Source organism: Lampetra fluviatilis, chromosome 44 (assembly GCF_964198595.1).
Source record: "Lampetra fluviatilis chromosome 44, kcLamFluv1.1, whole genome shotgun sequence".
In the NCBI taxonomy this organism is placed as follows: Eukaryota; Metazoa; Chordata; class Hyperoartia; order Petromyzontiformes; family Petromyzontidae; genus Lampetra; species Lampetra fluviatilis.
In genome coordinates, this window is record NC_136318.1 from 10,257,758 (window position 1) to 10,279,082 (window position 21,325).

At 46.8% G+C, this 21,325-nt stretch overlaps 1 protein-coding gene across 1 annotated transcript in view; it reads left to right on the forward strand.

The window, feature by feature from the left end:
- LOC144947370 (synaptophysin-like) overlaps positions 1–21,262 on the forward strand; it is an 89,583-nt gene extending 68,321 nt beyond the window's left edge. The window contains exons 4-6 of the mRNA XM_078876651.1: positions 2,383–2,581; positions 7,958–8,155; positions 9,947–21,262. Coding sequence (XP_078732777.1) covers positions 2,383–2,581; positions 7,958–8,155; positions 9,947–10,279 — 730 coding nt within the window. The 3' untranslated portion in view covers positions 10,280–21,262. The remainder of the gene's footprint in view (positions 1–2,382; positions 2,582–7,957; positions 8,156–9,946) is intronic.
- The last annotated feature ends 63 nt before the right edge of the window (positions 21,263–21,325 follow it).

Genomic DNA, 21,325 nt, shown 5'->3' on the forward strand with positions numbered 1-21,325 from the left:
CTCATTTAGCACGGTAGATGTGTTCCTGAAAAGTGTGAAAAGCTAAAAACGCGTTAAGCCAAAACAGTTTCCCCATAAATAACATAACGATGAAGTTTGGCGAGATACAATGTACTACTATAGCGCACATACGGTGAGATAGCGGGACAAATAACTGAGGGCACGCCGCAGCGTTCCTGTATCATTCCGCGTACTGTACCGTAGCGCTCAGCCACACAGCTCAAGAAAGTAGTTCGTCGTCAGCAAGTTACATCAACAAAAAATGCAAGGAAGGATGCAAAAGTAAGATAGAGAAAAAATTAAGCAAAGCAATAAGTAAATACTTATTGATATAGCATGGAAGGGCAAGTACATACATTCCAGCATAATTGTCAACACCAATGCAAGCTTGGACAAGGCAGAAAAACGACAACAATCCAAGACCACACCAAGACAATAAGTCAGCCCCTCAATTACATTGCACTTTATAAACTATTAAACGCTCTCTTAAAACTTTTAAACAATTTTTATTTTACCAGGTAAGGCCCACTGGGCTATATACTCTTTTTCAGAAGCAACCTGGCCACAAATGATAGCTCAATGAAGTGGCTTATCATGTGGAAATGTATAGCAGGCAAATAATCTAAACGCACGTTTCTAAATGTGGAGGGAAAAACCAAAGGACCCGAGAAAAGTCCACATGACCACGGCGAGAGAAACAAAGCAAACTCCATATATACAGGCATCAGGCAAGGTAGTTAGCATCTCATCACCGTGACGCCCATCGAACTATCGGTACACGGGCAATGTTCATAGTTTAAAATTTCAGTAGCAAATGTTATGAAGCTAGCAAACAAGGCGTTCTCTATCAAAACGGATTAAATCCCAAATCCCATTCCTCCATTTCAAAAGCAATCGCCTGTCAGAACACCGACATGGAAATTAAATATCGGCTCTCAGTGGTCTCAGCGATGATACAAATTTAAATTTAATTTAATTTTTTCCCCGTAATGTTTTTTTTTTCTTCTAAGTTTCATCTCAATTCTGCTCTTGGCATTGTATGTCATGGGATGAAACAATCCGTTTTAGTGTCTTGCATTGCACAGTGTTGCAACGATGGTCCACTGAAGGAGATATCACAGAGCTACTTTTGAAATCACTTGCCTCATATCTGCACTTACAGGGCATATTTTTCCGTGTGCAATTCATTACATTCAAATTCAGGTTCTCGACGGGTTGCCGGCTCTGACCTCTGAGCTGCTCGATATCCTAAATACAATTGAGTACCCACCTTCCTACTGAGAGGAGTCATTCATGGAAGCGCCAAAACATTTTGCATTGTTTTCTACTCCAAAGAAATAAAAGAGCATACCGCAGGTTGATTTTCAGGGGGAGGCAGCGATATGCCACACCATTATCACGTCAAGATTTTGTATTCAAAAAGTATACAGGTGATGATCGATTATTCGGCACGCAGTTATCCAGCTTCCAACGTTTTACGGCGGTCCCAGGCCGATCCGGCGAAACCGCCAAAAAACGCTCCAAAGGCTGTAACCAATGCAGCGATTGGCACCGTGTCCGTAAAAGCAGCTTTGCTTGATTTCAGCATCAAATATAATATACAGCACATTATACACTACGTACATACACCTTGAACAATGAAAATACTGCACGTATATACATGTTTCATGACTAATAACTACAGCAATAAAAACAGAAAATATACAGACTGCGATCCGGCGAAAAGTGTGCGTGTAATTCAGCATTCGCATCAGTCCGGTGATCGTCACACATCAAGTTGTTGTTGAAACAAGAGCGTAGTAGTAGTACATACATCACCCCATGCAGGGTGTTTGAGATTGTAAATACAGTAATTTTTTTACATTGGGATATTTATTTGTGTCTATTTGTATATTTATTCATGCCAATTTCATATAGTAAACACATTTAAAACACTAAAAACATATACATCACACCTATAAAAATGTTATGCAAAATAATGATGATTAGTGATTATCCACCGTTTTTGGAAATTCGGTCTTGATAATCGATGGTCCACTCTATATTATTATTTTTGTTACATGCGATTGTGGCGCCCTCTTGTGATTGTATGGTTACATTAATCCATTACATATGCGTGGCTCTATTCCCTTTCCTCCCTCTATTCCCTATCCTCCCTCTTATTTACCATCTTCACTATATTCCCTGTCATTCTTATTTTATTCCCCCCTATTCTCCTTCTCCACCTCCCATTCCATCTTCTTCCTCTGCTCCGTCTTCCATGCTCCTGCTACTCCCTTGTCTCTCATCACCCCCCACCCCCTTCACCATTCCCTCCCTCTCCTCTTCGCCCCTCTCCCCCCTTGTCTTGTCCCCTGCCCCGGTCTCTGCCATCCATCCCAGCCTGCACCAGGTGTTCTTTGACGTGCCGGCGTGCAAAGGCGCGGAGGTGGAGCGCCTCTACCTGACGGGCGACTTCTCCTCGTCGGTCGAGTTCTACGTCACGGTCGCCGTCTTCGCGTTCCTCTACTCCCTCGCCGCCATCGTCGTCTACATCTTCCTACAGCAGAAGTACACGGAGAACAACCGTGGACCCATGATTGTGAGTGATTGACCGCGGACCCATGAGCAGCCGGCAATGCATTTTAATTGTAGGAGAAAGTGAGCAGCGTCATTCAGTTCATAATCAACGATTTTGGGTTAGATCGCGTTATTTATAAATGTGTCGTAACCCTCCACCACCCGACACGGCCAATCAGTAAAAAAAGTGTCACGTTGACAAAAGACAAATAGTTCACTGCTTTAGCCCACCGGTGTGTTGAAGCGTGAAACCACAACATTTACAATTTGAGTACGACGTTTCGCTGGTAATTGCATCCAGCATCATCGGGCAATTCGCCAGAATGGTGAGGCTCTGCTGTGTCTCCCGTTCTTATATAGAGCAGCAGGGTGACGTCATCATTAACTCATTAACTCATCAGGTGCAAAGATTTGAGGGGGGTTATTGTAATTATATACTTGATTAGTAATAAGGCTATTGTTACGATGCGAGTTGTAGATTAGTAATCATTTGGAATGTGTTCTATTGTGATTATGCTACATTAATAATCAGTTAGTGCTTGTTTCCCTTATAAGGAATTGTAATGCATCTTATTTAATAATACGCTTCCAGGCCGCACTAAGCCTGTAGCTGTCTGAGCGATTAAAGTTATTTCTGTTTCTCTCAATCTCAATGGATTCTCTAATTAGTCTTTGCCAGTAGTAACTAGTTTTACACAACACTTCAACGTTGTCAAAATCAATTGAGTGTCCCTGTTGGCAAGCATGTTCTGCCACTGCCGACAGTTGTGTTTGCGATAGTTTAATATTTCTCTGGTGTTCTTTTAGTCTTACACTAACGTTACGCCGTCTGTCCAATATAGCATCTGCCACATACATGCTTGCCAACAGGGACACTCAATGGATTTTGACAACGTTGAAGTGTTGTGTAAAACTAGTTACTACTGGCAAAGACTAATTAGAGAATCCATTGAGATTGAGAGAAACAGAAATAACTTTAATCGCTCAGACAGCTACAGGCTTAGTGCGGCCTGGAAGCGTATTATTAAATAAGATGCATTACAATTCCTTATAAGGGAAACAAGCACTAACTGATTATTAATGTAGCATAATCACAATAGAACACATTCCAAATGATTACTAATCTACAACTCGCATCGTAACAATAGCCTTATTACTAATCAAGTATATAATTGCAATAACCCCCCCCTCAAATCTTTGTACCTGATGAGTTAATGAGTTAATGATGACGTCACCCTGCTGCTGCTCTATATAAGAACGGGAGACACAGCAGAGCCTCACCATTCTGGCGAATTGCCCGATGATGCTGGATGCAATTACCAGCGAAACGTCGTACTCAAATTGTAAATGTTGCGGTTTCACGCTTCAACACACCGGTGGGCTAAAGCAGTGAACTATTTGTCTTTTGTCAACGTGACACTTTTTTTACTGATTGGCCGTGTCGGGTGGTGGAGGGTTACGACACATTTATAAATAACGCGATCTAAACCCAAAAATCGTTGATTATGAACAATATTGGTCGCGAAAGCCTACGTGTTAAACCAGCTTCATTCAGTGCCTAAAAAAGCTCCCAGCCCAAGGAGTGAAACGTCGGACGTCGCATCGAACAACACGCGGCACAACCCGAACGCGCATCGGAGAGCGACGCCAGGCTTTATCTTGTCTTGGCGAGACCGGGGTTTAAACTCGCGCTGTGCACCGCAGCATGCCCATCTGCTGCTCGCTAAGTCCAGCGCGGCTGTCTTCGTGTCCCCATTCGATCGTCTGCCAAACACAAAAGCACGCCCCTAATCCTTCCAGCGCTGGACTTAATATCTCGTAATGCCCACGCAAAGGGGGCACTGCGGAGAGTCTGTCCACGACCTGCACTATTCCACTTAGATGCGGCAGGCCATATACACAATCAGTCTTAGCCTAATGCAAACGATCAAACTGCACAACCGTTTGGTGTGGCATATAAACAGATGCTGGACACGCTATTGGACGTACATCTCGGACGCTTCAAATCTTCGGGTGGTCACTCGGTGCGATTGTGAAGTGGGGTTTTGCACGGCCAATGGACGGCAATCATTTAGGGTTGTCGTAAATAAACAATGTGTCCACCTTTCTTGATATGCATGAGAAATAAAATAGCACTGTGGTGTCGGACGTGCTGGGACAAAGGGGCTATGACTCATTCCAGAAATCAGCCTTAATTTAAAGTTGTGTCCTAAACGTATGTCCGAAATCGTGGAACTTCTCTGACATGAATTATGTATATTGATCATTGATAATTACAATGATGAATGATGATGATAACGACAGTGATGATGATTGCGACGATGACAAACAGCATGACAATGATGAAGATTACATGCATAATAATGACCAAGACGACAACAACAGTGCAAATGGTGATGATTTTCGATGATTGATAAAGGCAATGACGATGATTGATGATGACGATTGTTCGTGGTGATGACGACAATGATGATGGCAGTGACATTGCTGATGACAATTATGGTGATCCAAGGACTGCAACTATGACCATGATGTTGATGATTACAGCAGTGATGACCAATGACAGTTAGGATGATGATGTAGAGCAGGGGTCCTCAAACTTTTTAAACAGGGGGCCAGTTCACTGTCCCTCAGACCGTTGGAGGGCCGGACTATAGTTAAAAAAAACTATGAACAAATTCCTATGCACATTGCATATATCTTATTTTGAAGTGAAGAAACAAAACGGGAACAAATACAATATTTAAAATGAAGAACAAGTAAAGTTAAATCAACAAACTTGCCAGTATTTCAATGAGAACTATGGGCCTGCTTTTGGCTAATGAGATGGTCAATGTCCGGTTCCATATTTGTCACTGCTAGTCGTAACAAGTGATGCAAGTGTGCATCCATTAGTCTAGATCTGGTTGGAGATTTCAAATGTTTCATTCTGGAAAAAGTCTGTTCACAGACATAAGTGCTGCCAAAGATGGTTGCCATTTTGAGTGCATGGTTCCTGAGATGAGGATATGTCTCAGAGGGGAGAGATGCATAGAAATTATGAAGGCTGCTTGACTTGAATGCGTCTTTCAGAGAGTCACAATTCTGCAGTTCAGCCAGTTCCATTTGGTAAATTGTATCCACATTTTCAATGTCAATAGAAAATGGGTTACGGAAAAGCTGTATGTCCTGTTCATGGAGATGAAGCTCTTTAAATCTAAATTGGAACTCCTTTTGCAATTTTTCCAGTGAATCCACACATGTTTTGTTTGGGAATTGCAACCAATGGTTTTTCTGCTAACAGATTTTGAGTTGTGGGGAGATGGCAGAAGTTTTCCTCCTTAACTTGTTTGATGAGGAGGCCTAATTTTACTTCAAATGCTTTGACATGTGATTGCATATCACAGAGGAGCTTCCCCTTTCCTTGAAGTTGCACATTGAAACTGTTGAGTAGCTCTGTTACATCTGTCAGAAAGGCAAGGTGCCATTTCCATTCTGCATCATTGAGCTCTGGTACTTCTTTGTTTTTTGAAAGCAGAAAAGCTGTAATCTGTGGAAGTAAGTCATAGAAACGTTTCAAAACTCTCCCTCGACTCAGCCAACGGACTTCTGTGTGGTACAGAACATCTTCATAGTCAACATTTAGTTCAGACAGAAATTCCTGAAATTGTCTGTGGTTTAGTGCATGAGCTCTAATGAAGCTAACACAAGATACCACAATTTTCATAACAGAGTTCCACTTCAGTGATTTACTACACAGCGCTTGTTGGTGGATGAGGCAGTGTATGGCTATTGGATGAGAATGGTTATGTTTGTCCATCTCTTGGTTAATGCGAGCAATTACTCCTTTCTTAGACCCCACCATGCTAGGAGCACCATCAGTTGTCACACTGGCTAGTTTAGCCCAATTCAGCTCCAAACCATTCACAGTTTGGCAAACCTTTCATAGATATCCTCTCCTGTAGTTGTTCCTTTGATGCTTTGCAGTGCAGCAAGCTCTTCTGTGACTTCGAAATAGTTATTCATCCCACGAATAAAAATTAGAAGTTGTGCAGAATCACGAACATCATTGCTTTCGTCGAGTGCCAAGGAAAAATAGGAAAGTTTTTTTGTGGAGTTTTGCAAATGCTGATGCAAATTGTCTCCCATTTCTTCAATCCTCCGAATAATTGTAGGTCCTGAAAGACTCACTGTACTAAATAAATCGGCCTTCTCTGGACACATCTCTTTGGCAACAGAAATAAGGCATTCTTTAACAAATTCTCCCTCCACGAATGGTCTGCCAGTGCACGCTATTAGCTTGGCAACTTGAAAACTTGCTCGCAGTGATGAAATATTTAGCTGCTTCTGCTTCACAAAAGTATTTTGCTGAGTTGTTAATGTATTTTTCAGTTTTAATATTTTATCTTTTCTCACTTCTCCGACCAAACAATCATATTTATCTTTATGTTGAGTTTCATAGTGTCGACGTAAATTGTATTCTTTGAACACAGACACTATATTCTGGCATATCAGACACACAGCTCTTTCCTTGTACTGCATGAAAAAGTAATCATAAGTCCACTGTTCTTTGAATATCCTACACTCCGAGTCAATTTTTCTCTTTCTTGACATCAGTTTCCTAGGGAGTCAAAATTGCTATTAGTAAAATACCAATATATATACAGCGCTACAAAAACAGTATACCAGCAATAACTTTGCCCACACAGAGACATACAGACTGCACTGCCCATTAATGCAGTCTGATTGGGGGAACTCCGCTTTTACCCCAGGCTCACACTGGTGCGGGTGCCATTAAAAAGTTAATTACACCTGCAGTTTTGTTCACAGATCGCAGTACATCCCCAGCACACAGGAATATCACTGGGAGTGGAGCCGAGGGGCAAGTGAGGGAGCTGAGGGAGGGAGAGCCAGTCAAGCGCAGCCAGGGGAGGGCTGGCAGCCTTAGGCCTGGGGGGCAAGTCCAGTCAATTGGCCCATTGAATCATTCACCAGCGCAGCCCAATGAGTGCCCACCGCCGCAGCTCAATCAGTGCCCACCGCCGCAGCTCAATCAGTGCTCACCAGCGCAGCCAAATCAGTGCTCGCCACCGCAGCCCAATCAGTGCCCACCACCGCAGCCCAATGAGTGCTCACCAGCGCAGCCCAATTAGTGCTCACCAGCGCAGCCCAATTAGTGGTCACAAGTGCAGCCCAATTAGTGACCATGGGCCGGATAAATGTCCTCGGCGGGCCGCATGTGGCCCGCGGGCCGTAGTTTGAGGACCCCTGATGTAGAGTATGATAATGATTATGACAATTGACGACGATGACAATGATGACCGTGCTCATGCTGTGAGTAACCCCTCCTCCCTACCCCCCCCGCCTCGACCTCTTTCCTTCCCTATTCCATCTCCTTATCCGATGTTTCTTCCCTCAGGACTTCATCGCCACTGTCGTGTTCTCCTTCCTGTGGCTGGTGAGTGCCTCTGCCTGGGCTAAGGGCCTCTCGGACGTGAAATCTGCCACGGACCCCGAGGAGGTGATCTTCCTCGTGGCCGCGTGCCAGGCCGCCGTGCCGCTCGCCACCTGCAAGGAGGGCCTCGACCCCGTGACCTCCGGCCTCAGCGTCTCCGTTGTGAGTTTCGACGTCTCTTGCCCCGCGCTCGCGATCGAAAATGCCGGGATGCTGCTGCAGAGAGGCAGGGCAGGGCAGAGCCGGTTTGAGCGGTGGCTTGCCCAAACCCCGACGTATTTCTCGGTGGACCTATAGGTCTATTGAGACCGCAGTACTGCGTGCCGAAATAAAAATCAACACGATACTTGGAATCAGAACTCGATAAAAAAAAAAATCCTGCCACACACACAGATGGCAATTTCTGGACTCTCTGGGTTAAAGCTGGGCAGGTGGTAACCGTGAAGGGGGAAAGCATGCTGTGATGATTTAGGGGAAAGGTAAGCTTGTTTGTGAAAAAATGGATTAAATCAGAACGGTGGGCAAGACAAACGACCGAGTGGCAACCAAAGGGGAGGGGGAAACACCTCTGAGAGGACAAGGGCCTCTCGAAACCATCCCACGCAGTCCCACAATGCCACACTACGGAGCGCCTCTGCACGCGAGCTGACTCCATCGCTCCATATCCACGAAGCATGTATGAGAGAGATCATTATTTCTATGCGTAGACTTTAGTGATTCAATGTGATTTGTATTTGGATACTTTGGGGTTAGCTTGTGTAAAAAACTATCTGGGTCGTAAACCCCTCCTGCACCCAACACAGCCAGTTAATAACAGGGTCGCATGAATCAAACGTGGCCAAATTTGTTCCTGCTTTTGTTACTTGTTACTGATTCGCAGGACCCTGTTATTAATTGATTGCATTGGGTGGAGGAGGGTTTATGACGCACATTTTTACACGACCTAACCCAAAGAAGCCAATTATGAATCAGGGATAGTTATTTTTGTAAACAAAACTTGATTAATGTCAAAAATGTTACAGAAAATAACACATTCCCATTAACAATTTTCCTCGCTTTATATTTTTAAAAATCGTAATTACTTCTGTAAAATGCCTGGGTTGTTGCTTATTTTTCTTAGGCCGAGCACATGCCTATCCTCGCCTAGATTCTCTGCCGGGCTCCCAGGGCTGGGTTAATCAGGCAAAAGCGGAGGGTGAGGCTCAGGCCTCCCAGCCTTGACCATGTTAGGGATTAAAGACCTGGGCTTCTCATTGAATTTAATGGCACATCAGTGTGAAACTGTTGCAAAACAATGAAAGAACACAATTGTGCTGTTTAATTTACGATGTTTCGAAAATATTTACACACTGGAACGTTCCACAATTTAATGTCAGCGTTACTCACAAGCACCTGCCATTTGGAACCTCATTCTTAGAATTCACTCACGGGTGGTTGGCCACCTCATTAACTCTCTTCTATCCCTAATTCCATGGTTACTGTTCCCATGAACTTGTATGTATGTATGTTTGTTGAACTTCTCACTCACCCACTCACTCGCCACACTGCAGGTTACAATTACTCACTCGCTCACCCACCTACCCACTCACTCACCACACTACAGGTCACAGCAATTCACTCACTTACCCACCCACTCACCCACTCACCACACTACAGGTCACAACACTTCCCTTGCTGCTCCTTCAATGCACTTCTACACTTTGTAATTCCCTCCTGTCGTCTCTTTTTCCCACACTCAAATCTAGCTTAAGTCGAGAAACGTGTTCTCTCTTATCCATTACACGTTCAACAGCATTGTTTGTTGCTGGCCACTGGGCGTTTTTGGGCCTTTGGATGTGTGCTCGGCAGTTGTAGCGAGTAAAAAAAAATGGTATAGAAATAGTTATCAAAAAAATCCTTGGCCGTATGGTCTGACGCTCGAGCTCCTAACCGCCACGTCGCGTCTGCTCTCAGGTCTTCGGCTACCTGAACTTCGTGCTGTGGGCTGGCAACATCTGGTTCGTGTTCAAGGAGACGGGTTGGTCAGCGGGCGGGCAGCCGGCCGCCGGAACCAGCGGGCCCATGGCCGCTGCGGGACCCGGCGCCATTCCGCCTGCAGCTGCCAAACCTGGCCTGGGCGGCGGTGTCGGCGGCGGCAGCAGCGACGCCGTCAGCTACGGGCAGGACTCGGGCTACGGGCAAGGTGGATACGAGCAGCCCGGCGGCGGCGGGGCAGGAGGAGGTGGGTACGGGCAGTCGGCCGGATATGGCCAGACTAGCCCCACCTCCTACGTCAACCAGATGTGATGTCGCCCAACCGCACGCTCTCCAGATTTCGTACCGCGGGGGCAGGAAATTAAGAGTGGTTCATAACCAGAGGTTGCTTTCAGTGCAAACGGTGTGAGCATGTTTTCGAACGAGCAAGCGCCTTTCAGTTGAGTGTCGCCCGATTGTAAGAGATCTGCAATCGGGCGACGGGTTTTTGTTGAATTTTAGTTTTTTTGGCGAACGTGGTGATAGGCCGCCCCTGTCGGGTTCAGGGATTTTCCACTGGGCCCAACTGCCGGAGGAAATACTTGGCTCGCGGATTATGATGTTTTCTTTCTTCCGTCGGAAAGCAAAGGTGGTTGAGTGTCACGTTATAACGCATGTCGTACAGACGACGTATTTATAACTTTCGTTTCTTCCTTGCTTTCGTCAACAAATTTACCTCATGGACCTCGAAGTATAATTTTCAATCAGTTTTATGAGTTAGATTCTATTTATATATACTTTATGTTCTTTAGGCCATTGACAGACATCACGAGTGGTGGTGTAATTGTCTTTATTTAATATTTCAAGTTCTGGTTGTGACTAAGAAAAAAAACACACACTTTTAACTCTGATAATTTCCTGCCCTGGTTTTAATTTTAGGCATGTCTATAAAAAAATTATGACCATGTTATGAATAATACATTTTAAGAAACAACATAAACAAGTCAGAAGCAGCTTTTCCCTCCACTATTAGGCAAAGGGCACTGCATTTTTAGCCACCTGTCCGATGTAGCGTCGTCCGTGTGTAGACGAGGTGTGTGGGAAGTGACGGTGTGGTGACGGATTACAGTCGCTGGATGTTTTAAAAATCGATCTGATCCAAACCCAGACAACTCAGGGGGGACATTGTTCACAAACCGTGTGTAATGATCGCAGCCCTGTATTGGAAATGACTGCAGGGTTCAATGGCCGAATTCATAAACACATCGTAATTTATGTAAGGTCAAAGAGCACGCTAAACTCTCCATCAACCTCCAAACGTGTGTTTGGTGCAGCAAAAACATTTAAATCGCGTTACCACTATGATAATGGTTTTGGCAGATGCAAAAAAAAAAGTTAATCCAGACTTTATTTTACACACAATGTGGTTGTTTAAGAATGTGCCACGGTTTTTGTGAATGTTTTGGGTTATACCTCGCAAATGTTGTTTGTGTGTACACAAGTGCTTTTAAGATTTTCGTTCATAATTTCACAATGGTGGGCATTTTTAAGTTACAAATATTTGGTGCAGGTTAATTGTGGTCAGATCACTCTGTCTCAAAGTATGTGCTGGTTGTCTTCATGAAAATCTATCTCTTAACATTGAAACAAGCATTTGATCACCTTTCATAGTAAATACTCACCTTGATAAAATTACACGTGGTTTTCCAGAATGTATTTAGAGAAAAAATCTTCTATTCTTTGAGGAGTATACTGTTATGACAGTTGCCACATTCCTTTGATAATTTCCGGAATCCTTGTATTTATTTTCTATCGCTTCCTACAATAGATCAATATTATAAGACGTTGCATAACGTAGGCACGGTTATTAAAATTGCATGAATTCTCTTTCTCGAATTTATTTAATCTCAGCGCTTGAATTAATGGGGAAAAAAACGTAGCATTATTCAGCGTCACCATGGTGGAGCGAAAGAAACATCATAATTCTGGAGAAATATTTGGTTTATTTTTCGCAGAGATGAACAGAGGTATGTACAGCCGTTTATTTGTTTACTTCATCGATGGGTTTTGTCGTTCCCGTCTCGTCGAATGCCTGAAAACGTATGGTGGCGAATTGAGAACACGGCTCATACAGGGCGAGCCATTTCTAGAAACCCCGCTGGAATAATGGAGAAGCCGTGTGTTAACAACACACCGTGTTTGAATTTGGAGCCTCTGACATGCCTCCCAGCAATCTCCATCGCACTGAATTGTTTGCAACAGTCGATGAAGATGATGATGCGTATACTGAGGTCATCGATATCTCGCAGGCTCGTCGCGTACGCATGTCGTCTGGGACATTGAGCCCACTGGAAACAATGCATGGGGTGGGGGGGGTTATGTCTGGTTAACGAGGGGCCCACGCGATTGTCAGGTGAACGCGGGGGGCCCACATGACTGTTCCACCTCGGCCAATCCAACACGCAGGTAACTCCTGTTGACCAATCACGCGCGACACAAGGCCATGGTGGTTAGCGATCAGTGGGGTGTCTGTAAATGGATCGCACTTTGCAATAGGTACGTGTCCACCCACTCGTGTGTGTGTGTGCCCCTTGGCCTGTTGGTTTTGCCCGTCGGTTTTGCCCGTTGCTCTGGAACCCCGCACAGATGAAAGCCATCGGTCAGTCTCTCGTCAGCTACTTTCGTTACAGCGTTCGGGTTGCAGAATTTTAATTGTTCCATGGTAACGGATGGACTCAGTCTGCGTTTGTGCAACACGACCTTGTGCTTTGTGGGTTATCCCTGGACCAAACTTAAATTTGTTTAACATATATATATACACACGTAATGTTTGTTGTGTTTATCTGGCATTACACAGGCTTGGGTTATTTCAAATTTCATTACATTTTCATTTAGGAATATAGCAGAGAGCGCCTCATATCCGTGACCGAGTCACCCGCGGTTCTGCTAGAACTCAGATTTATCCGCAGCCCTTTTATTCCCATCGTTCATGTTTTTTTTTATGGATCGGTGCAGTAAATTCGTGGATAACACGTTACATGATATGCGTCACCCCCACACATCACCACGGGTAAGAGGTGATCTCCTGAACTTTAACTTTCAACAGTTGAACTCTCATTAATGATGCACTTCGGGATTATGGATTGTATTTCATTATTAATGAAAGGCTCAGCCTCAAGGTCAACACAGGACGTTGACTTGCACTTGAGTTGTTCTGCATTAATAATATAATAATTTACTTACATATATACACATTTTCAGGTACATTTCTGACACCCGTAATGATGTATTTATTTGAAAACGTTAATTTATGGCCGCTCATAGGTTGTGTAATGTATACATAAAAGTAATATGTGCGATGCATTTAGTGTAATATAATTCGTCGCACACTGTTGTTGTGTAAAGCATTGGGACGCACAGATTAAACAATCGCCCCACGTCAAGACTTATGTAAGATTTTAGACGCCCTGCGCAATTGGCATTAAACACATGCGTGCCCCTCCAGGTGTGGATGCGTGCTCCCTCTAGCGCTGCCAGATGGCTGCCTACGAGGCACTTGACAGTAGCAGAATATGCGTCAAAAATTGGTTTATTATCCATAGTAAAGGTTTTTTATTTGGGTTAGATAGCCTAAATATAAATGTTCCCCTGGACCCACTACCACCCGACACAGAAAATCAGTAAGGTTTGTCACGTAAATAAATGTGGCAATTCGTTACTAGCTCAGCACACCAGTGTGTTAGAGAGTAAACCCACTACAACATTTACAATTCGAGTACCGTGACGTTTCGCCGGTAATTACAACAACGGGCAGCATCATCAGGCGACAGCCAGAGTTGTGGAGAAATCCTCTTCCTGTTTTGGTCTTAAATAGACGGGGGATAAATGTGATGACGTCACTTGTGAGCCAAGCAGGTGCGAAGACCAGAGAGGGGGGGGGTTAATATACTCGTATAAATTACAAAGGATATCTATTATTGGTTGGGTTATTCACATTTATATTTATGCGGTCTAACCCAAGAAACTCTTTTATGGTTAATATTGGTCGCGAATGCCTCCTCCTACGACTGCGTGTTCAACTGGGTTTTGTTACCCTGAGGTGGTACCAAACAGCGCCCACAGTGAACCGTCACAGAGGGCCTGTCCTAGTGAAGTGGCCCCTGAAGTACACGGTGGCAGTAGGCAATGATGGCTATGTTGTACTGATGACTCCTAACACGTGTGAAGCCGGTGTACATTGTTCAGCCGCAGTCTTTAAATATGAATAATGAGATGGTCGCGACTCTGAATCTTGGTGACCTCACATGTCAAGTGGCATGCAAGGCATGATGGTAGGACCAATGATGTTACGGTCACACGGTCATGCCTCTTTGCCGTCTAGAAATGACCTCGTTGCGTGGATTATAATTAGCGCGACTCGATTTTTTGCACGCACCTCTCCGTCCCACCGTTTACAGAAAGCGTTGTGGAAGCGGTTTGACGTAAGCTCTTTACACCACGGGGGGGACGTTGATGCCGGCGATGTGCGATGTGACGCGCAACGCTGGCATGCCGTACGTGCGACAATTCACTCCCCCTGCCCCCCGCCCTCTCTCCCCACCACCCCCACCCCGACCGGCACCGCCACAAGCGATGTGAGGAATTGTCGTGATTCGAGAGTCGCGATTTCGATTTGTGAATCGATTACAGCAATACCCCGATTTACGTCTCCCCCTTTTACAAACATTTCACAAACACGTCACGACATTATTATTAACACCGCCGCATGATTTGCGTCACCTCAACTCACACACTCACGTCACTGACAGCATCGTCATACGTCTGTTCTCGTTATCCATCACCTCTCAGCCTTCGCCTCCACCACCGTACCCTGTAAATCGCTTCGATTCAAGTCGCTTCGATATTCGTGGTCGCACCTTTCAGGAACGCATCTCCGACGTAAACCGGGGTATTGCTGTGTTATTGTTTTTGTCCAGTTTGCACGGTCTCATTGGCATTGTCCGCCCCCGTGTGTTCTGCGTCGTGCGTACCGTATCGTTCGTTCCATTAGCCTTGAGGTAACGTTGGCAAAAATGTTTTGCAAAGTTTATTCTTGGAGGATAACCGTAGATTGTTGTCGATGGTTCAGCTGGACTGTTTACGCGTCCAGGGATTCACAAATGTTTTTTTTGCGAGCACAGTTAGACAGTTTTGTCGCTACAGGTTGAAGAGGCTACAAAGTCAGGCTCGGGTTTCCTGGTCCCAGATGATGACATGTGCGGCATGGACTCGTTTATAATTGGAGCACAAAGGCAACGTGTGCCAGAGATGATGATGTATGTGATAACGATGCGTTTGGTAATCGTCAATTAAAGAAGGAGTCCTGTTCTCTGCCCAGCGATTCCGAACGTCACTTATACCCAGAGCTGCCCCTAGTGGTACACGGCGAATCGGGGGTGACCGCCCCGGGTCCCGCGCTTTGGGAGGCCCCCCGATGCGCTTCGATGTCACGGTGCCAGATGTAATACCGCACTGCTCCCTCCACCCCCTACGGACGGCCCTGCTTACGCGTTCACTTTCGCTGCCGTCATCACGGGAGGGGGTGAACCGCAGGGTCTGTGGCATCAACCCACTTTGGCCATGGTGATATCTTAATCTGATGATGAAATCAAGAGTTGGAACATCGCGAAGGACTGCATCTCCCATCGATGGGGGGGGGGGGCGGCTATCGTCCGGTACTGGAATAGAACGATGAAATCGGATACCCGACGAAATCTCCGACCAGAGATTCTCCCCTCCCCCCTCATAAATGTGACGAAAGTAGTCGAGCCAAATGAGAGTGTCTTTGTCCATATTCATGGTCATTGTGGACCATGAATCGAGGTTTCATTTGTATCGATTCACCTCGGTGGATGCGGCAGTCGCTTAAAGTCGATTGGGCAGCCATCTAGAAAATGTCCTTGCGATACAGTGGATTGAGTAGTCGTGAGACACCCCCCCCCTTTATTTGATTGGCCAATATCAGCGAGATTGGTGATTCCGTCGCAGTCCGCCTTGACGGGGGGGGGGGGGGTGTATGGTTGTGTTTGCGTCACCAGCCGTGAAAAGCGTGAGCCGCCCTTCCTGCGCTCATCCCGTGGGCACGGCGCGATGGACAACGGCGCGTGTTGCGCGCCGTTGTCCGTCCGCGGTGTCCGTCCCGGCGGCATGCAATCCGAGACGTCGTTCTGTAGGCTCTGGCAAAAATCTGATGAGCTGCGTGGCTCTTTCTCACAGATGTCCAGTACGGGTGGTGGCATGGGGTTCAGAACGTTACAGCAAATAAACAGTAAACAGGGGGAAAACGATCAGAGTGCAAAGTATAGGAAAGGAAAGCCAATTACCAAGAGTAAATACGTAAAATAGATCAAGTATATGAGTCACAAATTGCATAAGCGCACCGATTCCCAAGCTTGGGCAAGGCAGAACAGCAGAAAAAACAGTCACAGACCACACCAAGACAACACACAGTTCCTCAATAAAATTGCACATTAAAATTCGAATGATCAATACATGGGTAAGGACAAATGTTATAAAATGACATTTTCAAATGCAGTGCAAATGGGAATGTCGGTGATTCCAGCTGGCGCTCGCCGGCGCACACAGAAGCGCGGAGAGAGACGCTTGCCAGGAGTTTACGCTGAGAGGCATAGGAATGGATTTGGAGAGCACCGTATGCTGGTTAATGACATCAATACAACTGTTGCGCTTGGGAAGGACGCGCTGCCCGGTCGGACTCGGACCCGATGTTGAGGAGTAACGATGGAGCAGCCGCCAGGGGTTGCAGGGGAAAGACAACAAACTGAACACAAAAAGCAGCTCAAACTAAATTAGTTTTCAATATAGATGATTTAAAAGTGCTTAGCTCCAGCGGCTTCCTAATGTAGGAAGGAAGAGAGAAGCGGCGATACTAGTTAACGGAGAGCACCAGCTATAGCTCGTCCCACCATTGTAGTTAATGAGGTGATGGAAGGGACAGACGGCGATGATGATGGCGACGGACTAACTCGGGAGTGAAAGGCTACCTCGAGGCTAGCGGGGTGAACGAGGCAGAACGATCCAGACGGAACACTTTAATTCCAGCAATTCAAACCAGGCGTTTACAAAGGCCAATTGAGACAGACGTCTTTAAATTGAATCAGACAAATTAGACCAAAGAGAATCGATTCTTGAATCGGAATCGTCACCCCCCCCCCGTCCCTTCCCCCAAAAAAGTCCTAACAGTTTCAATGGATCGTGGCTGGAGGGGTGAATCGATACGCGTCTTACTCGTCGCAGGCTACAATCGTATCCTAGGTACTGAAATGTTCATTACGTAGTACTTTCCTGGCTTGTGTTCAGTGTATTTGTCTCTGTGCTCAATGGGTATTAACACCCCCTGTGTTTCTGTGTGTGTGGGCGCGCGCGTCTTGTGTGTTGGGATGCGGTGGCGCAGCGGTTAGCGCGCTGCGCTACGAACCCGGCGACCAGATTTCGATTCCCGCTCACGGCCAACACCAGTGATGGTTATCTGAACCGGTCCAGGGCCTCGACAAGGTCGACTCGGCCTCAAATGAGTTCCTGGTGCGGTGGTCAGACATCGCCACTGGGGAGACAAAGTCGGCCGGGTGTGGTGCTGGCCACCCGGCCCCTCGTGTGCCGTGCCAGCCTTCATAGGTGCTGGCTAACAGCACTTGCCCAAAAGTCTGTTAAGGCTATACGGGGGATCTTTGTGTTTCTTCTTCAAATCTTTGTCGTACACCAGTGGGTCTTCATGGTTCCGTGTTGAGGAGGCTTTTAGTCCATGGACTAGAGCAGACATCGGCACTACCTTAGATAAACAAAACGTAAGCAGTAGCGGTTTATTTCTACGTGCATTACGAATGAATTACTTGAGAACTCACCTCAAATGATTACGACATAATTCACTGACATTGACCATGTGAAGAAAATGAAACTGCTGAAGCGATGCCACTCCAGGTGGTAGCGAAATGTTGAATACCTGGTCTGCGAGTACCTGGTCTGCGAGTACCTGGTCTGCGCTTATGGCCTCCGTAGAGTCGTCGTCTCAGTTGATGAACGCGTACAGGTGGACTGATCGATAATTGGAACACGGGCGATGTGTGTGGACTTGGTAATGGTGCACCGATGCTGGGATCCCCGTGTCATTCTCTGCTTTAAGTCTATTGGACTGATCGATAATTGGAAACACAGGTCACGTGTGCAGTTGGGACGCTGTGTGGGCCGAGTGCACCCCATCTGCTGGGAAGAGTGCCGATGAAGGCATGACCATCACATTGCGGTTTCTGAGTGGAGTCTCTATGTGAGTCTGCGCGTCTCCTTGAGAGTCTTTGGTTCTCAAAGTGAACTTCTGTGAGAGTCGCCGGGTCTCCACGCGAGTCTCCGGATCTTCTGTGCGAGTATCCCTCTCGAATGTGAGTCTCGAGCACGGGTGATGAAGCCACTGCCAGCACAGGGAATCCACCTGCACGCGTCCTCACCTGAGCATCCGAGCTGGAAGCTGTAGCCTCCTCAACGTGGACCCACGAACCGGCCACCTTGCTGTGTCCCCACAAAGAGGTCTAAGAGCAGCGGAGAGATGAACATCGGAAAGCATTGCAGAAAAAACTGTCTCCTAAACGTTATCCCGATTGCGCTGTCTTTGTCGTACCACGAGACTAAGTCATCATTCGGATCTCTCGCAGAGCAGTGCGTGCCATCCGTGCTAGAGGACGGCCCACGAAAGCAGATACCACAGAGCTACCTCTGAGATCCCTTCACGCGAATTCGCCTCCATGGAGAGTCCAGGACAGCGCTTTCCCCAGCCGCCCTGCCACTGCCGAGAGTCGTATCGCGTTTGTCACATGGCAGTCAGAGCAACGTTGACCGGAGGCGTTGCTAATATGTCGATGCAGTTTCCATCCACGGTCACCGCGACCGTGTCTGCTGGCGATGTCGGGCGTCCCGATTTTGTGCATGTGTTACGCAGGGGGTTCTTACGTTTTGTTGTTTTGTCATATACGCAAGACTGCGGTTTGTGACACAAGACCCTGCCATCGACCCTGAAAAAACAGTCTCAATAAGGCTTTCCTGAGTAAATAATTGGCATGATCATCATCATGATACATCATGATAATGATTGGATTTTTTTTCAATTTCAAAAGTGCATTCTGCGACAAGACGCTGAAAGTGACGGGGGGCGGGGCGGGAGAGCGGCCACTGTGTCCATTGCTGCTTGACTCTTGGTGGGTCGGTTTTCCCGGTTATGTAATTGGCATTATTATACGACTTGTGGGTGTGTGTGTATGGGGGAGCGGTAGTGTAGCGGTTAGCGCGCCGCACGACGAACCCGGTGAGCCGAGATAAATTCCCGCTCACGGCCAACACTGGTGACGAGTACCTGTACCGGTCCTGGGCCTCCCCTAGGTCGACTCAGCCTCAAATGAGTACCTGGTGCGGTGTGTAAACATCGCCACTAGGGAGACAAAGGCGGCCGGGCGTGGTGCTGGCCACCCACCCCCTCGTGTGCTGTGCTGGCCTTCATAGGTGCTCGCTAACAGCACTTTCCCCAAACAGTCTGTTAAGGCTACACGGGGGGATCTTTGTCTTTGTGTATTTTGTTGTCCTTCCCCGCACCTCCGCTTAGCACGGTTGGCTACATACGTGCATATGTGCATACGCGCGTGGCTTATTTCTTGTTGTTGTTGTCTTTGCAAACAAACGCCACCGATCGATGGGTGGGGTGGTAGCTTCGGGGAACGCGCCGTTCCGTGGGACTGGGGCGAGCGTGGGGAGCGTGGAGCGAGCGCCGTGTCCCGCCGGTGTCGTCGCCTTGTTCCCGAGTCCGTTGGGCGTGTTCGTGGAGGCGTCGCTGTCATTTTTTCCCACCCCCACGTGAGCACGTACACAAAACAAAAAACCCTGGATAAAAAAAGTCTCTGTATAGTGTGATTCTCTATATAACTTCTATTGACATGAATGTGGAATAACTTTTCGTGGAAGTGACGAGCTATTTATTGTAGAATTCCAGCTTAAATGTGCAACCAGTGAGTGCGAAACTATACTACTATGTGTCGTGTAAATATGACTCTCGCTAGATGTACACTGCCAAGAATGTGATGCCCTCCCCACCCTGCCCCGCTATCCCCCCTCCCGCCCCCCCCCCCCGAAACCCCTTTCAAAAAGATATCACGTAATAACGTATGTGAATGGCAAGACGTTACGTAGCTTAAACATTGTGGTCGTAGAGAGCTGTGTGTGTGCGTAAAATGAATCAAACTCCTCTGTTGGAGAACGTAATTCTTAAATATTCAGGAAACGCCGTCGTGACATTTTTTTGTGCAGCCGTGCACAAGTGTTTTGATTCGTGAAACAAGAGAAAATCTATATAAATACACGCACACATATATATATGACTGCAGTATACACGCACAGGCAAAGAGTATATATATGATGTCTACTACCTTAGATGCTTCTCCACTGACACGTATTGCTGATGCTACTGCGTAGGGTTTTCGCGGTTCCGCTGCAGCGCCCTCCGATGTTGTGTCGCGTCGTTCCGTGCGGCGTTCAGCGCTGTGTCCGATACAGGACACGAAGTTACCCTTGCCTACCTCTCTTATCCCCTTTCCATGCTATCTCTACTCCCCTACCCCTCTCCCCCCTCATCTCCCTCTCCTCTCCTCCATTCACTCTCCTGCCTCACATCTCATGCTACTCCTCTTCACATGTTCCCTTAGCATTCGCCTCTGATCTCTGCACTACTCCTTCCAATCCGTCACTCCCCTACCTCTCTACTCTTGTCACTCTACTCACACCTACGCATTCTCTGACCTCCGCCTTCATCTCTCTCTCTACTCCCCTCCACGTACTCTGCTATCTCCGCCCTCTCATCTCTCTCATCTCTCTCTGTACTCCCCTCCACTCTCTCTCCACTCCGGCAACCGACGCTTCCTGTCGTTGGAGCAGCCCCCCCCCCCCCCCCGGGTCGAACCCTCGCGCGACAGTTGCGTGGGTCGCTCGTCCTCCAGACCAGGCGCGGTGCGACCCGAGAACGACGTCGGAGGGAAAGCTGCGCTGCCGATGTGTAATTAACTACCGTCGTACTGGTTATGAACAAAGCCATCACTCCGTCCTTGGATTGTGTTGCCTACTCCCCCCCCTTCCCCTCGTTCTGGACGTGCGTGCGCTGTGTGATGATGACGATGATGATTACATGGTTCTCCTAACCCCGTTTGTGTATTACCCCCCCCCCCCACCTCGTCGTGTGTCGTAATTTGCGAAATCTGAATAAAGTTTCCAAAACCAATGAAACAAAAACGAAGATTGGGTGTGTTGTGTTTGTTGAAAAATTTAACTGCCTGAACAAGCACGTGGCGCAAA